The sequence below is a fragment of the Fusarium proliferatum genome (genome assembly GCF_900067095.1).
Source record: "Fusarium proliferatum ET1 genome assembly, contig: FPRO_scaffold004, whole genome shotgun sequence".
Lineage (NCBI taxonomy): Eukaryota > Fungi > Ascomycota > Sordariomycetes > Hypocreales > Nectriaceae > Fusarium > Fusarium proliferatum.
Window position 1 is genome coordinate 1,886,063 of NW_022194793.1, and position 15,390 is coordinate 1,901,452.

A 15,390-nucleotide genomic window follows, 5' to 3' on the forward strand; every position below is an offset into this window, starting at 1 on the left:
GCTTCTTGAGAAATACCTAATGGTAGCAGTACTCTTGCTTTTGTCTCTTTTGACTGCTTCAATTGTAAATCGGTCCTGTTCGATCGTCTGAAACCCAACAATATCATTATCAACTTGAGCATGCTTCCTCGTATTGTCGCACTAATAATAGGTGGAGGCTCCACCACGATTCAACGCCCAGATTGTGGCTTGAAGCCTTGGTTTGTGGCACCCACCCATGACATCCCAATCCATCCTTCGCATGTGCGTAGACAACCTTGGCCCAACTTTGTCAAGCAACACGGCCTCTCCTCTTCAATTTCAACCTCAACTTGCCGAATTCGTCGCGGATTCTGCCACGCTTCGCAGCAAATATAAGCAAACATGGCTGACAAGATGGATCGCGGTCTCGATGAGATCATCGCTGATACTGTACGTCTTTCTCATCTCCCTCCTATTCTTTCATACCGTCTCCCGCAGTACATGACATGAACGCGCCCCCATCTCGCATCAACCAACCCAGGCTGACTTTTCTTTTTTCGCAGCGCGCCAATCGATCTCGCAACCACCGTGGCCAAGGTCGCCGACGTGAACCCCGTAATGACTACCCTCGCGATGGTGTTAGAAAGGTTGGTTTCTCCCCAGGCGGCAGCTTGGCCTTCTTCATGAGTCTTTGTTGACGTCGGCGGTGCAGGTTGACTTCCCTCGCCCTCCAATGATGCCAACTCGACCTGTACAACCCTCCTCGCAACTCGTCCTTTCAGTGCTCGGGGCTTTTGTCGATTGAACGGCTTTCCACTCTGAAAATCCATTGCTGACCAGAGCGTCCCTCCCACTTGCAGTCCGTTCGCGACGATTCACGAAACCTTGATAGGTCAGTCAAAGCCTTGCCTTCCTACTACTCTTGCTTGCTAACCGTACACAGCGAATGGGTCCATGACCGATTCGAAGAGAACAGTAATACTTGAAAACCCTTCCTGCCCAGGACGCCCCTTTGACACGTATCCAGACAATCGCCGAGCGCCTGCTCCTCGCCGCCGCCGCGAATCCCCAGACCAGTGAGTCGCACCTATCGACAATCACGAACCCCCTAACCTCGTGTACAACAGGGAGTCCAAGGGCGCCAAGCTCAGAGTTGACAACATTCACTATGATCTCACTGAGGAAGACCTGGATGTAGGTAGATGACATGGCTGGAATTACTACACAACAGCTCACAGGCATTTAGGAGCTATTTCGAAGGATCGGCCCAGTTGTTCGCCTTCAGCTACGGTATGACCGCGCTGGGCGATCTGAGGGTACTGCTTACGTGACGTACGAACTGAAGGAGGACGCTCAGGAGGCGGTCAAACAGTTTGATGGTGCCAATGCCAATGGTGAGTGAAAAGCCGGCTTGCCGGGTTGTGCAACCTGATTAACAGAAACCAGGTCAGCCCATTCGATTGACTCTGCTACCCTCGCGAAACCCGTTTGATACCGCCGTTATGCCCGGCCGTCCACTGGCAGAGCGAATCTCGAGTCCCGGGGAACGAAGATCCCATTCCCCCCATCGCCGGTATGACGACGATGATGCTGCCCGCAGAGGAATCGATAGATATGTTCCCGGCCAGGGTCCTCGCCGCAGCCCAATGCCTAGACAGGGTGGTCGGGGCCGAGGTCAGGGTGGTCGTCGCCCTGGTGCTCGACGCGATGGCAGAGATGGTGGCAGAGATCAGGAGGGCGGACGCGGCGGACGAGGCAATCCTCGTGGAAAGAAGACACAGGAGGAGCTGGATGCAGAGATGGCGGACTACTTTGGCGGCGGTGACAACCAGCAGGCCGCAGAACCTGCTGACCAGCAAAATGCACCCACTGCTCAAACACAGGCACCTACGCAGACTCAAGCTCAAGCTGCGGCCGACGACATTGACATGATCGAGTAGCTTTGTTGCCATGATACTTGACTTTGGTATCTGTCATGTTCACAACTATGTACACCACCAGAATGTTTAGCGCCTTACACCTAAAATCCCACCTTCGAATTCGAAGTTGTCAATAATAATTTGGTCTCCTGTAGTCAAATAGTCCACATGGAAAGAGAGGACATCAACCCCCTTGCGTGTTGCGCCGGCTCCATGCATATGATAGTGATCCCTGTCATTGTTAGTAACGTTTCGATTGAGTTCCAAACAAGAAGGAAAAGAAACTCATGGCCGGTTGCCTACCCCTGTGAAGCCCAGGTTTCTGCCTGTGACGAGGCCGTTGAAGGACATGTCAACGTTGACGCTCATGTTGAAGCTAATACTGTTCCTATTGCTCGGTCTTCGCTGTGGTCCATTGACGTTGTGTCCATGCAATGATGTCTGCTGGTTGACAGTTCTGGCTCCTCGCATCATGCCTCCATTGTTCTGTGTTGATACCCAGTGAGTAGTTTCGCTTCTTGTCTGGGTGACTGTGAATGGTGACCCAGGAGTTGTTTTTACACCTTGATCTGTTGCTCTCCTCGATAGTTGACGGGGAGGCAGCTCTTCCACACTACCTTGTGAGTCTGAGTCATAGTCTGAGGAGTCTTCATCTGACGTGTCTTCTTCGTTGGATGATAGATATACACTCTCGGCATCGTCGATATCTTTGTCAGATGGCGATTCAGCTCGTTTCTGCTTCTGCTTTGGTTGATACGTCTTTACTGGTACTGTCGTATCAGCTTCTTCGATTTCGTCTGGCTGCCGAGGGGTTGAAGCTGGAATAGTCTCTGTCCTCTTGTGGTTGCGTTTGTCTTGTGATGATCTGGTAGTTCTGGATGAGGATGCCGATGTAGCATCATGCTGATGTTGAGGAGAAGAGGACATGATGGGCTGTCAGTTGATGTTATCGACGTTTTGGAAACGATCGATAAACTCGTTGGGTTTTGGTCGATAATGAATAGTTTGATGAATTACGAGTTTCGATTCTATGTATCATATATCTTGAGTGACAGTTAGACAGTCTAATCTATAGGTGGCTATCCTCAAAGGTTCGTCATCATGTGCTTTATGTCTTCAGAGGCGAATCGAATCGGGCCATGAATGGTTCCCCGCGACACCAGAAACAGGGTGGGATCCTTGAAGAGTGACGTCGACCTTGACCACAAGAAACGACTTATCGCTGTGCAGACAGGCCCTAGGCCTCGGTTCATTCTGATCATATCATCCAAAACCATTCCATTTCCACGTAACGTAGGCAAGGCTAATGGTTTTAAAAACTGTCGTGAGTTTATACATTCGCTAGGAACCTAATCTCGGGTAATGATACTGCCTAAGGTATGCACGGATGGTATAAACGCCTATAGAGGGGATATCACTACCACTTTCAACTATAATTTATCCTCAGTTGATCGATCGATGGCTTACAGGTATTAAATGGATAGCAAAGCACTGTATCGTTCATTGGAAGCCCCGCACCCACCTCGCTCTCCCAACTTCGACACTTTTCTACATCCACGTAATAACCAGATGATCTCGATTCTCGATTCAGTGTAAGCAAATCTCGTAACACAAGTGCCTGCAATATACCCTGTAGCATTCAAGTGAAGTTGGCAATACGCCTAGTCCGTTGGTGGTCAATCTGTGCACTAGATTAATATCTGCTACGCCAAATAGCAGCAGTATATTTCATTGATCGCTACCTACCTACCTATGCATAAGGCAAATAGCTTTCGCCCTTCGTCCTCGGAACGTTATTGAAAACATCCAATATCTCCAACAAGAGTCGGTAAACTGTACTCTTATTAGGTTTTATAGCAGCTCACTTACCCTCCACTAGTTCCCCGCGTCAACCTATCTCCATCACGTATTTACCTCATATCAACGCATAACACCCAATCTGAATTGATTATCAATCATAAGATGTCAGCTACCGTCGAATCTCTACCCAAAATTGGACTATTGTCCATTGGCGATATGGGAGTCGGTGTTGCAAAACTACTAGTTGCCAACGGTTTCAATGTTGCAACCAACATCTGTGGCAGAAGGTAACTGACCGACAGATCAAGCAAGGACGATGAAATGTCTGCTAACAGCTCCTCCAGCAAAGATACCATCGAACGAGCTCGGGATGCAGAAGTTGAGCTCCTCGAGTCCGATGTTGAGCTGGTCAGACAGAGTTCCGTTATTCTCTCCATTGTGCCGCCTAAGGACGCAGAGGCAACAGCCACTCGTATTACAGATGCGTTAGCAGGCTTAGGCACTACGAGAGAGCTTCACTTTGTGGATCTCAATGCTGTTGCACCTTCGACAGTCAAGGTCATTGCGGCATCTGTTAGGAGATCAAATCTGCCTATACGATTCGTTGACGGATGCATTCTTGGGACTCCCCCCAAGAAGACGTCTCCTGGTGCCGCAACAGAATCATCGAGCAGTAACGATTATTCTGACTGGTACCGTCCTAGCATTCCTATATCAGGCTCGGATGGGTTTAGCTCGCTCCCCTTTGGAAAGAAATTGATGTCTGTTCTCAACATGAAGCAAATCTCTCCTGATATCGGCGCTGCAAGTGGTCTCAAAATGTGTTTTGCTTCCCTTTCAAAGGGATTTACCGCCATTGCCACTCAATCGTTCACGACGGCACATAATCTTGGCGTCTTGGACGCTCTCAAAGATGAGATTGGTAAATTCTATCCAGCCACGCTTGCCAACGCTGAAAAGAGCGTTCCTGGCATGCCACCCAAGGCGTATCGCTGGGTGCGAGAGATGGAGGAGATTGCACTCACTTTCGATGAGGAAGCGGGCTGGGATAAACAGATGTTCATGGGTGCCGCGAGTGTCTATCAGGATATTGCGGAGAACGAAGTACTCGGAAACGAGAAGGTAGGAAAGAGGAAGAGGGGAACAACGCTGGATGATGTCGCCAAGGTGGCAGCAGAAGGATTGCACAAGAAGAAAAGACCACAATAAACCAACGCAGGTAGAATAATACTCACGTACGCGTACGACCATATCTAGTCGTTGGCAGGAGTACTTGCACATTCTTATTATACACACGACAGCCACCAGTGAGGACCATCAACTCCGTTCTGACCTATACGGCATATATTCGAGAGTTAGGCACGTTGAGTTTCCAGTCGTTGTTGAACCCAGGTTTTGAAAACATGGAAGCATCGGACGAGGTCACAAAGATACCTATGTTGGAGAGAGCGCCGAAATGATTCTCCAACAATAGTGCCTCAGGTTGAGAAGGGTTCACATCAGTTTCGACCTCGACCTTGCTGGATGTTCCAAACACCACACCGGTTTGTTTGTTTCCGACCGGCTCCTTAGCAGAAGCATCTGTTGATGCAAAGAACTGGATTTTGGAACTCACAGGGACAAAGTTGCCCCCTTCCATAGCTTGGATGAACCTTTGCATCTCTTCTTCTTCAGATACAACAAAGTGAGTTTGCTCGGGGTCAAGCGACAGCAAACCCTTCTTCGCCCCCCAGCCACCGCCACCACTCACTGGAAGCTGTTAAAAGATGCAATCGGGCACAGGGACTGGCAGGTTTGCTTACAAACTTGATATAATCTACCCCCTTGCCTATACAGGTTACCCAATTGGTCCGAGGTTACAGCCGTTAGCTCCGTGATGCTTTGGCCGTCAGAAAACGTTGCCTCGGGATCCGGATTGACATAGGGCGAGCTGACCCCTGATTGAACAAAAGTCGGAGGTGTGATCATTGCCCAGATACCCAAAGGAGACTGAACCAAGTCCGATTTGCTGGCATGGAGCTCGTCCACTGCAGGCTCGAGCTCACTTGATGCTGGAACTGATTCGTCTTCAATGTCGATTCGCCGTACGATATTACCAAAGCTCTCAGTCACCACACGGGGTTGAGTCAAAGGTACGAGGGGAGCCCAGATACCAAGGCCGTTGATTGACGATAGCCTTTTCCGAACGGGAATGGTTACTTTCTGCAAATGCTTTTTGTCAGTCTGCTCAATAAGTTTCGGAGAGCCGGTTGACAAGTCGTAGCGGCTGATGATAAGTGTCGAGGTCCTGTGGTTCTGAAAAGTGGTGTTGGTAAGAGGGATGGTGATATGCGGGCTGCCAAGATCCATCGTTAGAGCTGACACCTTCCCACCGTCCGACCATTCCTTTGGGGGCGCCTCTGTCCATAATCCTGGTAGGATGCCGTCGAGGTCGCCACGGAGGATAGATATGCCCTGAATGGGTTTGTTCTTTGGCACTGGCGGGGCGATGTGGTCAACAACGGCGCCCAGAGTATGGAACTCGCCAGTCCCGTCAGAACCTGACAGCATGTCTACAAACTCAGACATGAATTCATTTTTGCCTAGCCATTGCGCATACTGTGGAGTTGCCAGTATAACTGCTGCATCGTGGCGGCTTGGATTGGTGATGTTTATCTGTGATCTGACGGTTTGTAATAGCCTTGAGGGATCCTTCGGGAGGGTCAGCAAAGTCGACAACCCCTCTTGTTGCAGAACTTACCTTGATCTTCGGGCTCAGCTCAACAGTAAAGTAATCCGATTGTTTACTTGTTGAGTAGACTCTCCTGGTTGTGGTCGAAAGGCAATTGTAGAGACGGCTCCTAGGAGCTCTTAGTGCTAGCCGTAAGGCCATCGGGACAGAATCCAAAGATCGGTTACACCAAATACGTCAGGTTGGAGTAGATGCTTTGAATATTGGCCTTTGTAGTAATTTCGTCACAACTTATTGCACACATAGGGAGGCGCCTAGTCTAAGACGACATCAAGCTCAGGCACTTCACTTGGCTGAGTTGAGCCTTTGTGGCCAGTGAACTGCTGCGCCACATTTTCCAAGCTCAACTGGAATCAGTGGAGGTGGTCCGATATCGTTGGTGTAAAGAAAAGAGTCATCAGAATAACAATGCATGAGTATACTATCTAAGTAAGTGATGATCAACACTTATCAATGAGTTAACTAGCCACACGAGATGAGCCGCATTGGGCATTATTTCTAATGATTTGATGTGATTTGACATGGCAAATAGATTAGTACCTAGGTACTGCATTATGCATACTACGCCACACTTTCTGTACCCCTCCATGAACCAACTAAAAGTTATCCCCCACCATCAGAAGAAGCGGGTGGGTGACTCAATCCTCGAAATTGCAGTGTTGTAGCTGAGTGAGCTGTTAAGAGTCACACAACATCTACCTATATCAATTTGAGGTGCAGGCCATTGCTTGAAGCCCTCAAGTTACGGGCTTCATTCAGTCATCTCCGGCACGACGTTCAGACTCGCGGTTCGAGCACTGAGGGTGCGATCTGTTTCCCCAAGAGCAAGCCGACCCTTAACAACCACGCGAGTAAATATGGCGACCAACAGTGGGCGAGGAAACCCAAGTTCGTTACAGTCCTCTGCATATAACAACGCTGATACTAATCATAACATCATAGTCGCCGCCAGCGAGGGCATCCAGGACGCTACCAGCACTCCTCCAGCCGTTCCCGCCGCGGAGAAGAAGGAGATTGTCGAGTCTGCCACCGGTGCGCACGCTACAGGTCAAGATGCCGGCGCAGCAGCCGCAGCCGCAGCCGGTGTGCCCAAGGTGAAGACTGAGAAGGAGTGTACGTAATACGCAATCCATTGACAGTTTCGGGTACATCCCCTGACATGATTTCACAGTGGAAAAGGAACGAAAGAAGGCCGAGAAACAGGCCAAGTTCGAAGCAAAGAAGCAAAAGGCCGCTACCACCGCCCCCAAAGCTGCCAAAGAAAAGAAGCCTAAGGAAAAGAAGGTCGAGGAGGAGCCTCTCCCCGAATACGTCGAAGACACCCCGGAGGGCGAGAAGAAGCGAATCCGGTCATTTGAAGACCCCCATTTTAAAGCCTACAACCCCATTGCGGTCGAGTCTGCATGGTATAGCTGGTGGGAGAAGGAGGGCTTCTTCAAACCCGAGTTCAAGCCCGATGGAAGCGTCAAGGACGAGGGCAAGTTCGTCATCGTTCACCCTCCCCCCAATGTCACTGGTGCTCTGCACATGGGTCACGCACTTGGTGACTCCCTTCAGGATCTGATGATTAGATGGAACCGTATGCAAGGCAAGACTACCCTCTGGTTGCCCGGATGTGATCATGCTGGTATCTCTACGCAGAGCGTTGTTGAGAACATGCTTTGGAGAAAGGAGGGAAAGACAAGACATGACCTTGGCCGTGAGGAATTTGTTAACACCGTCTGGAAGTGGAAGGACGAATACCATAAGCGCATCAACAAGGCCCTGACCAGCCTGGGAGGATCCTTTGACTGGAGCAGAGAGGGTACGTCAGCCCCAAACCCATTCTGAGGAGAAATAACTGCTAACAGAAACCAGCTTTCACCATGGACAAGAACTTGTCTGCTGCTGTTACTGAGACCTGGGTCAAGCTTCACGAGGAGGGCACTATCTACCGAGCAAACCGACTTGTTAATTGGTGCACCAAGCTTAACACCGCGCTTTCCAACCTCGAGGTCGTCAACAAGGAGTTGACTGGCCGTACCCTGCTCGAAGTCCCTGGTTACGACAAAAAGGTCGAGTTCGGCGTCATTGTCCACTTCAAATACCCCATTGAAGGTTCCGATGAGCTTGTCGAGGTTGCCACCACCCGTATTGAGACTATGCTTGGTGATACCGGCATTGCTGTCCACCCCAAGGACGAGAGGTACAAGCACCTCATCGGAAAGACTGCCATCCACCCCTTTATCGAGGGCCGCAAGCTACCCATCATCGCCGACGAGTATGTCGACATGGAATTCGGTACCGGTGCTGTCAAGCTTACTCCAGCTCATGATCCTAACGATTTCACTCTCGGCCAGAAGCACGGTCTTGAGTTTATCAACATCTTGACCGACGATGGTCTTATGAACGAGAACACCGGCGCTTACAAGGGCCAGAAGCGATTCGACGTCCGTTACACTATCCAAGATGATCTCAAGGCCAAGGGTCTATATGTTGACAAGAAGGACAATGCCATGAAGGTCCCTCTGTGCGAAAAGTCCAAAGATATCATTGAGCCTCTTCTGAAACCCCAATGGTGGGTCCGCATGAAGGAACTCGCTGAGCCTGCCTTGGCTGCTGTTCGAGACGGGCGCATTAAGATCCGACCAGAGACTGCTGAGAAGAGCTACTTCCGATGGCTTGAGGACATCAACGACTGGTGCATCAGCCGGCAGCTCTGGTGGGGTCACCGATGTCCCGTCTACTACGCTAAGATCGAGGGCGGCGCTGGAGACATCCCTGAGGAGAAGCTCTGGTTTGCCGGCCGAACACGAGAGGAGGCTGAGGAGAAAGCTAATGCTGCACTCCCTGGCAAGACATATACACTTGAGCAAGATGAGGATGTCCTCGACACATGGTTCTCCTCTGGGCTCTGGCCCTTCAGCACCCTCGGCTGGCCCAACAACACCCACGACCTCCAAACTCTCTATCCCACAGAGGTCCTCGAGACCGGTTGGGACATCCTCTTCTTCTGGATTGCCAGAATGATCATGCTCGGTCTCAAGATGACGGGCGATATCCCATTCAAGGAGGTCTATTGCCACAGTCTTGTTCGAGATTCTGAAGGTCGTAAGATGAGTAAGAGTTTGGGCAACGTCGTTGATCCCCTGGATGTCATCTCAGGTATCCAGTTGCAGTCTCTCCACGACAAGCTTCTACAAGGTAACCTACACCCCAGCGAGGTTACAAAGGCCACCAAGTATCAGAAGACTGCCTTCCCCGATGGTATCCCCCAGTGTGGTGCTGATGCCCTGCGTTTCACCATGATTAACGCCACAACCGGTGGTGGTGATATCAACCTAGATGTCAAGATTATCCACGGATACCGCAAGTTCTGTAACAAGATCTTCCAAGCTACCAAATATGTTCTGGGAAGTCTCCCCAAGGACTTCACTCCCTCGACGTCAGGGGTTGTCCGTGGCGAAACTCTTGCCGAGCGGTGGATTCTTCACAAGATGAACACCGCGGCCAAAGAGATCAACCGTGCTCTTGAGGATCGCGAGTTTTCAAAGTCAACATTGATCGTCTACCGCTACTGGTACAACGAGCTTTGCGATGTCTACATCGAGAACTCAAAGGCCATCATCCGTGACGGTACTCCAAAGGAGCGTGAGTCTGCTGTCCAGACTCTCTACACTGCTCTCGAGGCCGCTCTCGCCATGATTCACCCTTTCATGCCCTTCATCACTGAGGAGATGTGGCAACGAATGCCCCGACGACCTGAGGATCAGACCAAGTCTATCATGGTCGCGAAGTACCCCGTCTACCACGAGAAGCTTAATGACCCCGAGTCTGAGCGCGCTTACGAGCTTGTTCTAGGCTGCTCCAAGGCCGCTCGCTCACTGATGGCTGAGTACGCCCTCAAGGATGAGGCTGAGGGCAAGTGCTATAACCCTGTGATCCCGTAAACAATTTTACTGACTCATTCATAGTTATTATCCAGGCCTACAACGATACTGCTCTCACCACCGCTAAGGAGCAGTCGTCTTCTATTAAGACCTTGAGCGGTAAGGGTATCAAGGGAGTCGAAATCCTCAACCCCGACGCTAATAGACCCGCCGGGTGCGTCGCCTATCCTGTCTCAACCGAGGCCTCCGTTTTCCTTCACGTCAAGGGCCGTGTTGACCTTGATGCCGAGATCGCCAAGGCGCAGAAGAAGCTCGACAAGGCAAAGAGCAACATCCAAAAACAGGAAAAGATTCTCAATGACCCTGGCTACCTTGAGAAGGTCTCAGACGCCGTCCGCGAGACAGACGAGAAGAGATTGGCAGATGCCAAGCAAGAGCTTAACAGCTTCGAGGAGACCATCAAGCAGTTTGAGCAGCTAAAGCTGGAGTAGATAAGATAAGATAAAAGGAAGACGTGTGAAAGAGTGTGTGCTTGGCAGTGGGTGTGCTCCAGATATAGGAAAGAATTGATGCGAGATGTGCATGTGATATTTATAAATGGGTTCACTCTGCAGATTCTTTCTTGTAGTTGACGAGACTAATGGATTCTTTCCATTTCAATTATTTCATGTCGCCTAAATTATTCTCCAGGATCAGTGTCTACCAGCCTCCTTTCCCTAACCCTTCTTCCTTGTCTTTCCTTGATCCTCCGCCGTCAGAACGTACTGGTTTTGACTGTGCAGCCTCATGTCTCTTCAACTCTTCTGGGACCTTGGAGATGGAGCTCTTGCTGAGGATTTGCTTGAGATCGTACATAGTATCAGCGTCCTCAGGACCCAGAAAAGTAATGGCAACACCACTCTTGCCAGCACGACCTGTTCGGCCGATACGATGAGTGTAGCTATCGATTTTAGGGGCCATATTGAAGTTGACGACGAGGGAGACATCGGGAACATCGATACCACGGCCAGCAAGATCAGTTGCAACGAGAACTTGCGTCGCGCCGTTGCGCACTGACTGGAGAGAAGCTTCTCGCTGTTCCTGGGTCTTGGAACCATGTAGTGTGGCAACCGTCCAACCCATCTGCTTAATGTCCCGGGCGACAGCATCACAGTTGCGCTTGATGTTGACGAAGACAATGATGGGTGGCGCAAAGTCGTTCGAGGCAAGTATCTCTTGCAGACGCTTCTTGCGACGGTCCTCGCCGGGAATGAACTCGACACGCTGCTCGACAGTGTCAACGGCTTCGCCTGCGTTACCAATGGTGACGACGGCTGGACGGCGGAGATACTTCTTCGCAATCTTTTCCACCTGAGGCGGCATGGTTGCTGTATACATCATGGTCTGTCTGTAACGATCGTTTCCACCCAAATAACGCTTCATTTTTGTTGCGTCCTCTGCATCTTCCGTATCCGGCTTCTCGTTGTTGACTGGTAGTGCTTCGAGGATCCTGTTAACAGGTTCCTCAAAACCCATGTCGATCATACGATCTGCTTCATCCATAATGACATAGCAACATTGTGCTAGGACGAGCATTCGTCGATCGAGACAGTCGATAAGACGACCCGGTGTAGCAACGATGATCTCAGCACCATCGCGCATGTTGTACATTTGTTCCTCGATAGAGTGGCCACCGACGATGCTCACAACGCGAAAGCCGAGGGGACCAGCAAATTTCCTGGCTTCAGACTCGATCTGCTGCACCAGTTCTCGAGTCGGGGCCATTATGAGAGCGTAGGGGCCATCGTTCTTATTGAGCTCGTCGAGGGGCGGTAGATCAGAGATGTAGACTAACAGTGGTAGCAGGAAGGCGGCTGTCTTTCCGGAACCGGTGACAGCTACGCCGATTAGATCGCGGGCTTGGAGCGCGATAGGAATTGCAGCTCGCTGAATGGGCGTCGGCTCCTTGTAACCCACATCCTCGACAATGTTGAGCAAACGCTTAGGGAGATTCGATTCTTGCCAGCTTCGCATGGGATTCGGAATCATACCGCCCTTTGTAGCGATTCCAAAATCTTCTTTGAAAATTCGCCAATCCCGCTCGCGCATATCTTCCAAAGACTTTTCAGTCCATCGCTTGCCCAGTCCTGTTCGATCAGCTCGTTGTCTCGCTTTGTCGCGTGCCCGGAAGAAGTCTTCCATGATGCCCTTTGCTCTCTCTTTTCCATTTTCTGGATCTCTCTGCTCTATCATTCGAGCTCTCTTACGAGCGCGCTCCTCGGCTTCATCGTCGAATTCTCCACCAACACCGGCGAATGATCCATTGTGGTTGACGGCCTGACGAGTATACAAGGGATCGTTGTCGCGTGACGTATCTTCATCAGCGTCCCACTCGAAATTGAACTTTTTCTCTGTTGTTCGCATTCGTTTCTTCTTCGCCGAAAAGTTGGACTGCTGGTTGACTTGGGGCCCCAGGTATCGTGACCGGAGAAGAGTGGCCTCGATATCCTCTGCAGACTGCTTATCCGCGGCCTGTTTATCTCCCTTCCGACCTTCTCTTCCTCTTCCTCTCCCTCGTCCTTGATCTCTATATACATCTCGATCACGCCCATTCTCCTGGTTCATAGCCTTGGGCCCCGTCGGTACGCGCGATGATCCATTCGTGGAATCGTTGTGCCTTGAAGGGCCGTTTGATCTGGCGGCCCATTTTTGTTCTTCCTCTCGCCGTTTCTGTGCGTCTTCGGAAGCTTTTCGCTTCTGCTCGTCTTCCTCCTTCTTTGCCTTTTCAGCTGCTAGTCGCTCTCGTTCGGCCTTGGGGATGAACCTAGGCTTTGCAGCTGCGGCATCTGCAGCCTTCTTTTGCCGCAAGATTTCTTCAATATCGAGGGGCATTTTGTGTGATGAAGGATTAGATACAAGAGAGCGATACGTTATAACAAAATTTGTATTAGGCAGTCGCCCACCACAAATAGAAGCGATGACTGATGATGTTGTTGAATGACAAGAGTTGACAAGGCTGAGGAAGTATGGATTTAGCTCCTGGTGCTTTTACGAATCATTGGCTGATGAAAAACGACGGGGGTCCACCTGCGTGGGCGGGCCGGGGGTCTGTTTAGGTAGGTAGGCTCAGTAGTTACCTGAAAACTTGGGGACCGTAGCCTTGAAGATTAGAAAGCTCCAGATTCGTGACCATTCTTTCAGTTCCGGGGCATGCAACCGGTTGCCCTTCAGCAAATTGCCATGGCGTCAACATCACAGTTCATTGGGCTTGCAAAGTCGCTGCCCGCACCACTACAGCGCTTCTTTGCCCGCTATCCTCCCGCCGCCATCCTCCCCGAAAATACCCCAAAGACCCGATACCAACAGGAGAGGCCGAACCCTTTCCGCTTCTACAAGCACCCAGTGACTGGCAAATGGCAGGATCCTGTCTACTCGCAGCGTCGTCAGGCCGAGTTGGTCAAGATGGCCCGTGAGAACGGCGTTGAGGATCTGCTGCCAGAAACACGAAAGGGCACTGAGTACAAGCTGGCTCACCGGGTTGAGCATGGTCTGAGAGTCAAGGGTACTGGTGTAGGACAGAAGGTCAAGGGTCATATTCACGAACGACATATGATTGCAAAGTAAGTGAACGCTCCCATCATGGCCATCACAGCTGTACTGGCTGGCTATAGGTTGCAATGAGCCTAGAACAACATTGACTAACTATACTGCAGGATGGAGACGAGAAGAAAAGCCATGCTGGATATGCCCAGTCTTATCAAGCGCTGGAAGAGGGTAAGAATAAAGATTAACTGCCTTGATCGTCCAGGGAAGCATGTTTTGCTAACTACATCAACAGGTGGGCAAATACGGTTGGACCAAGTTCCCCAAATAAACAGCAAGAAGAGAGATGGAATGCCTGCTTTGGCTCGCCCTATGCATTCACCATGTATTTTTATGTACAACAATATCAGCGACCGTCTTGTCGAGAACGGTTGTGCACTCGAGATCCAGCCTCCCTTCCGTAGAGTACAAACCATCCAACTACCACTGCGTCTGGAGGTTCTAGGACATGAACTTCTTATCTTGTGCACCAACTAACATTAATATGACACTCATTTCTCCACGTAACCCAAGGTAGATGGATATCTACGATATCACCAATAGCTCCATCTATCTCCGTTGAATGTGTATCACGTGATATCAAACGCTGAAGCCTTCAAGCTTTTAGCTGTCCAGATTTCACTTGACAAACGCGCATCTACATCACTCGACCCTCTAGCATGGCCTCTTCACAGGCTGTAGTCACCTCACCAGAGGTGGCAACACATTATCAAGTCCTCGGCCTCACGCCCACGCTACTCGACACACAGCACGATTCTACATCTCTCATAAAGCGCGCCTATCACCGGGCCCTCCTCCGTAACCACCCAGACAAAGTCACAAATTCAGATCCATCCTCTGTTTGCTTCACAGTCGACCAAATCACAACTGCTCTCAACACTCTTTCCGACCTTTCTTCTCGAGCAGCTTACGACGCCGCTCTGCGGGTGTCTCGCCAAAGCGACAAGAGAGATGGCTCTTTTCAGACCGGCGTGGAAAATGTTGACCTAGATGACCTGGCATTTGATGAGGATCAGCAATGCTGGTACCGCCCTTGTCGCTGTGGGAATGAGCACAGCTATGAGTTTTGCGAAGCAGACTTGGAAGAAGTGAGTGATGAGGGGGAGCTTGTGGTTGGCTGTCTCGACTGTAGTTTGTGGCTTCGAGTTCACTTTGCCGTTATTGAGGATGAACAACAACCACATCCTTCAAATAAAACATTGAAAGACTTGACTTGACTTTGCGGCTTCCTCATAATCTTATTACGGTTGAAACCCTATCCGCTTATATCTTGGCAAGGGCATAAACTAACCAAGCCAGGATCCATGATCCAAGAACCCGGCCAACAATCAGACAAGATACCTTGCACCATAACCTAGTGTTGTTGCTTGCATGCCAAAAACATCCCAATTCAGTTTCTTCAACTGCGTCATCACTAGTCATATATTTCGTGTGTTGAAAGTAATTTTAGTATTTTTATTGTCCAGACGGCCAACGCATTAACAGTCTAAGAGCAGAACGTAAAAGTGTTCTGTTATAGACTCGCCTA

At 50.3% G+C, this 15,390-nt stretch overlaps 8 protein-coding genes across 8 annotated transcripts; 5 read left to right on the forward strand and 3 right to left on the reverse strand.

The window, feature by feature from the left end:
• Positions 1–363: 363 nt before the first annotated feature.
• Positions 364–1,901, forward strand: FPRO_04785 (uncharacterized protein; the record flags this gene model as incomplete). Its single annotated transcript, XM_031230333.1, has 9 exons — positions 364–411; positions 525–608; positions 674–757; positions 822–853; positions 905–936; positions 989–1,037; positions 1,089–1,155; positions 1,208–1,355; positions 1,408–1,901. 9 exons carry the CDS (start codon positions 364–366, stop codon positions 1,899–1,901), a joined length of 1,038 nt encoding a protein of 345 aa, XP_031080480.1.
• Positions 1,902–2,165: 264 nt separating this feature from the next.
• On the reverse strand, positions 2,166–2,807 carry FPRO_04786 (uncharacterized protein; the record flags this gene model as incomplete). Its single annotated transcript, XM_031230334.1, has 1 exon — positions 2,166–2,807. The coding sequence occupies one exon, from the start codon at positions 2,805–2,807 to the stop codon at positions 2,166–2,168; it is 642 nt and encodes a 213-aa protein (XP_031080481.1).
• A 1,035-nt stretch (positions 2,808–3,842) lies between these two features.
• On the forward strand, positions 3,843–4,889 carry FPRO_04787 (uncharacterized protein; the record flags this gene model as incomplete). Its single annotated transcript, XM_031230335.1, has 2 exons — positions 3,843–3,967; positions 4,025–4,889. 2 exons carry the CDS (start codon positions 3,843–3,845, stop codon positions 4,887–4,889), a joined length of 990 nt encoding a protein of 329 aa, XP_031080482.1.
• Positions 4,890–5,013: 124 nt separating this feature from the next.
• On the reverse strand, positions 5,014–6,552 carry FPRO_04788 (uncharacterized protein; the record flags this gene model as incomplete). The annotated part of the gene is made up of 3 exons (XM_031230336.1): positions 5,014–5,429; positions 5,483–6,371; positions 6,421–6,552. The coding sequence occupies 3 exons, from the start codon at positions 6,550–6,552 to the stop codon at positions 5,014–5,016; spliced, it is 1,437 nt and encodes a 478-aa protein (XP_031080483.1).
• A 716-nt stretch (positions 6,553–7,268) lies between these two features.
• Positions 7,269–10,771, forward strand: FPRO_04789 (putative valine--tRNA ligase; the record flags this gene model as incomplete). Its single annotated transcript, XM_031230337.1, has 5 exons — positions 7,269–7,299; positions 7,354–7,524; positions 7,583–8,215; positions 8,269–10,328; positions 10,376–10,771. The coding sequence occupies 5 exons, from the start codon at positions 7,269–7,271 to the stop codon at positions 10,769–10,771; spliced, it is 3,291 nt and encodes a 1,096-aa protein (XP_031080484.1).
• Positions 10,772–10,979: 208 nt separating this feature from the next.
• FPRO_04790 (putative U5 snRNP 100 kD protein) lies at positions 10,980–13,151 on the reverse strand (the record flags this gene model as incomplete). The annotated part of the gene is made up of 1 exon (XM_031230338.1): positions 10,980–13,151. One exon carries the CDS (start codon positions 13,149–13,151, stop codon positions 10,980–10,982), a length of 2,172 nt encoding a protein of 723 aa, XP_031080485.1.
• A 348-nt stretch (positions 13,152–13,499) lies between these two features.
• On the forward strand, positions 13,500–14,133 carry FPRO_04791 (putative ribosomal protein YmL25, mitochondrial; the record flags this gene model as incomplete). The annotated part of the gene is made up of 3 exons (XM_031230340.1): positions 13,500–13,879; positions 13,973–14,033; positions 14,098–14,133. The coding sequence occupies 3 exons, from the start codon at positions 13,500–13,502 to the stop codon at positions 14,131–14,133; spliced, it is 477 nt and encodes a 158-aa protein (XP_031080486.1).
• Positions 14,134–14,521: 388 nt separating this feature from the next.
• Positions 14,522–15,079, forward strand: FPRO_04792 (uncharacterized protein; the record flags this gene model as incomplete). Its single annotated transcript, XM_031230341.1, has 1 exon — positions 14,522–15,079. One exon carries the CDS (start codon positions 14,522–14,524, stop codon positions 15,077–15,079), a length of 558 nt encoding a protein of 185 aa, XP_031080487.1.
• Between the last annotated feature and the right edge of the window lie 311 nt (positions 15,080–15,390).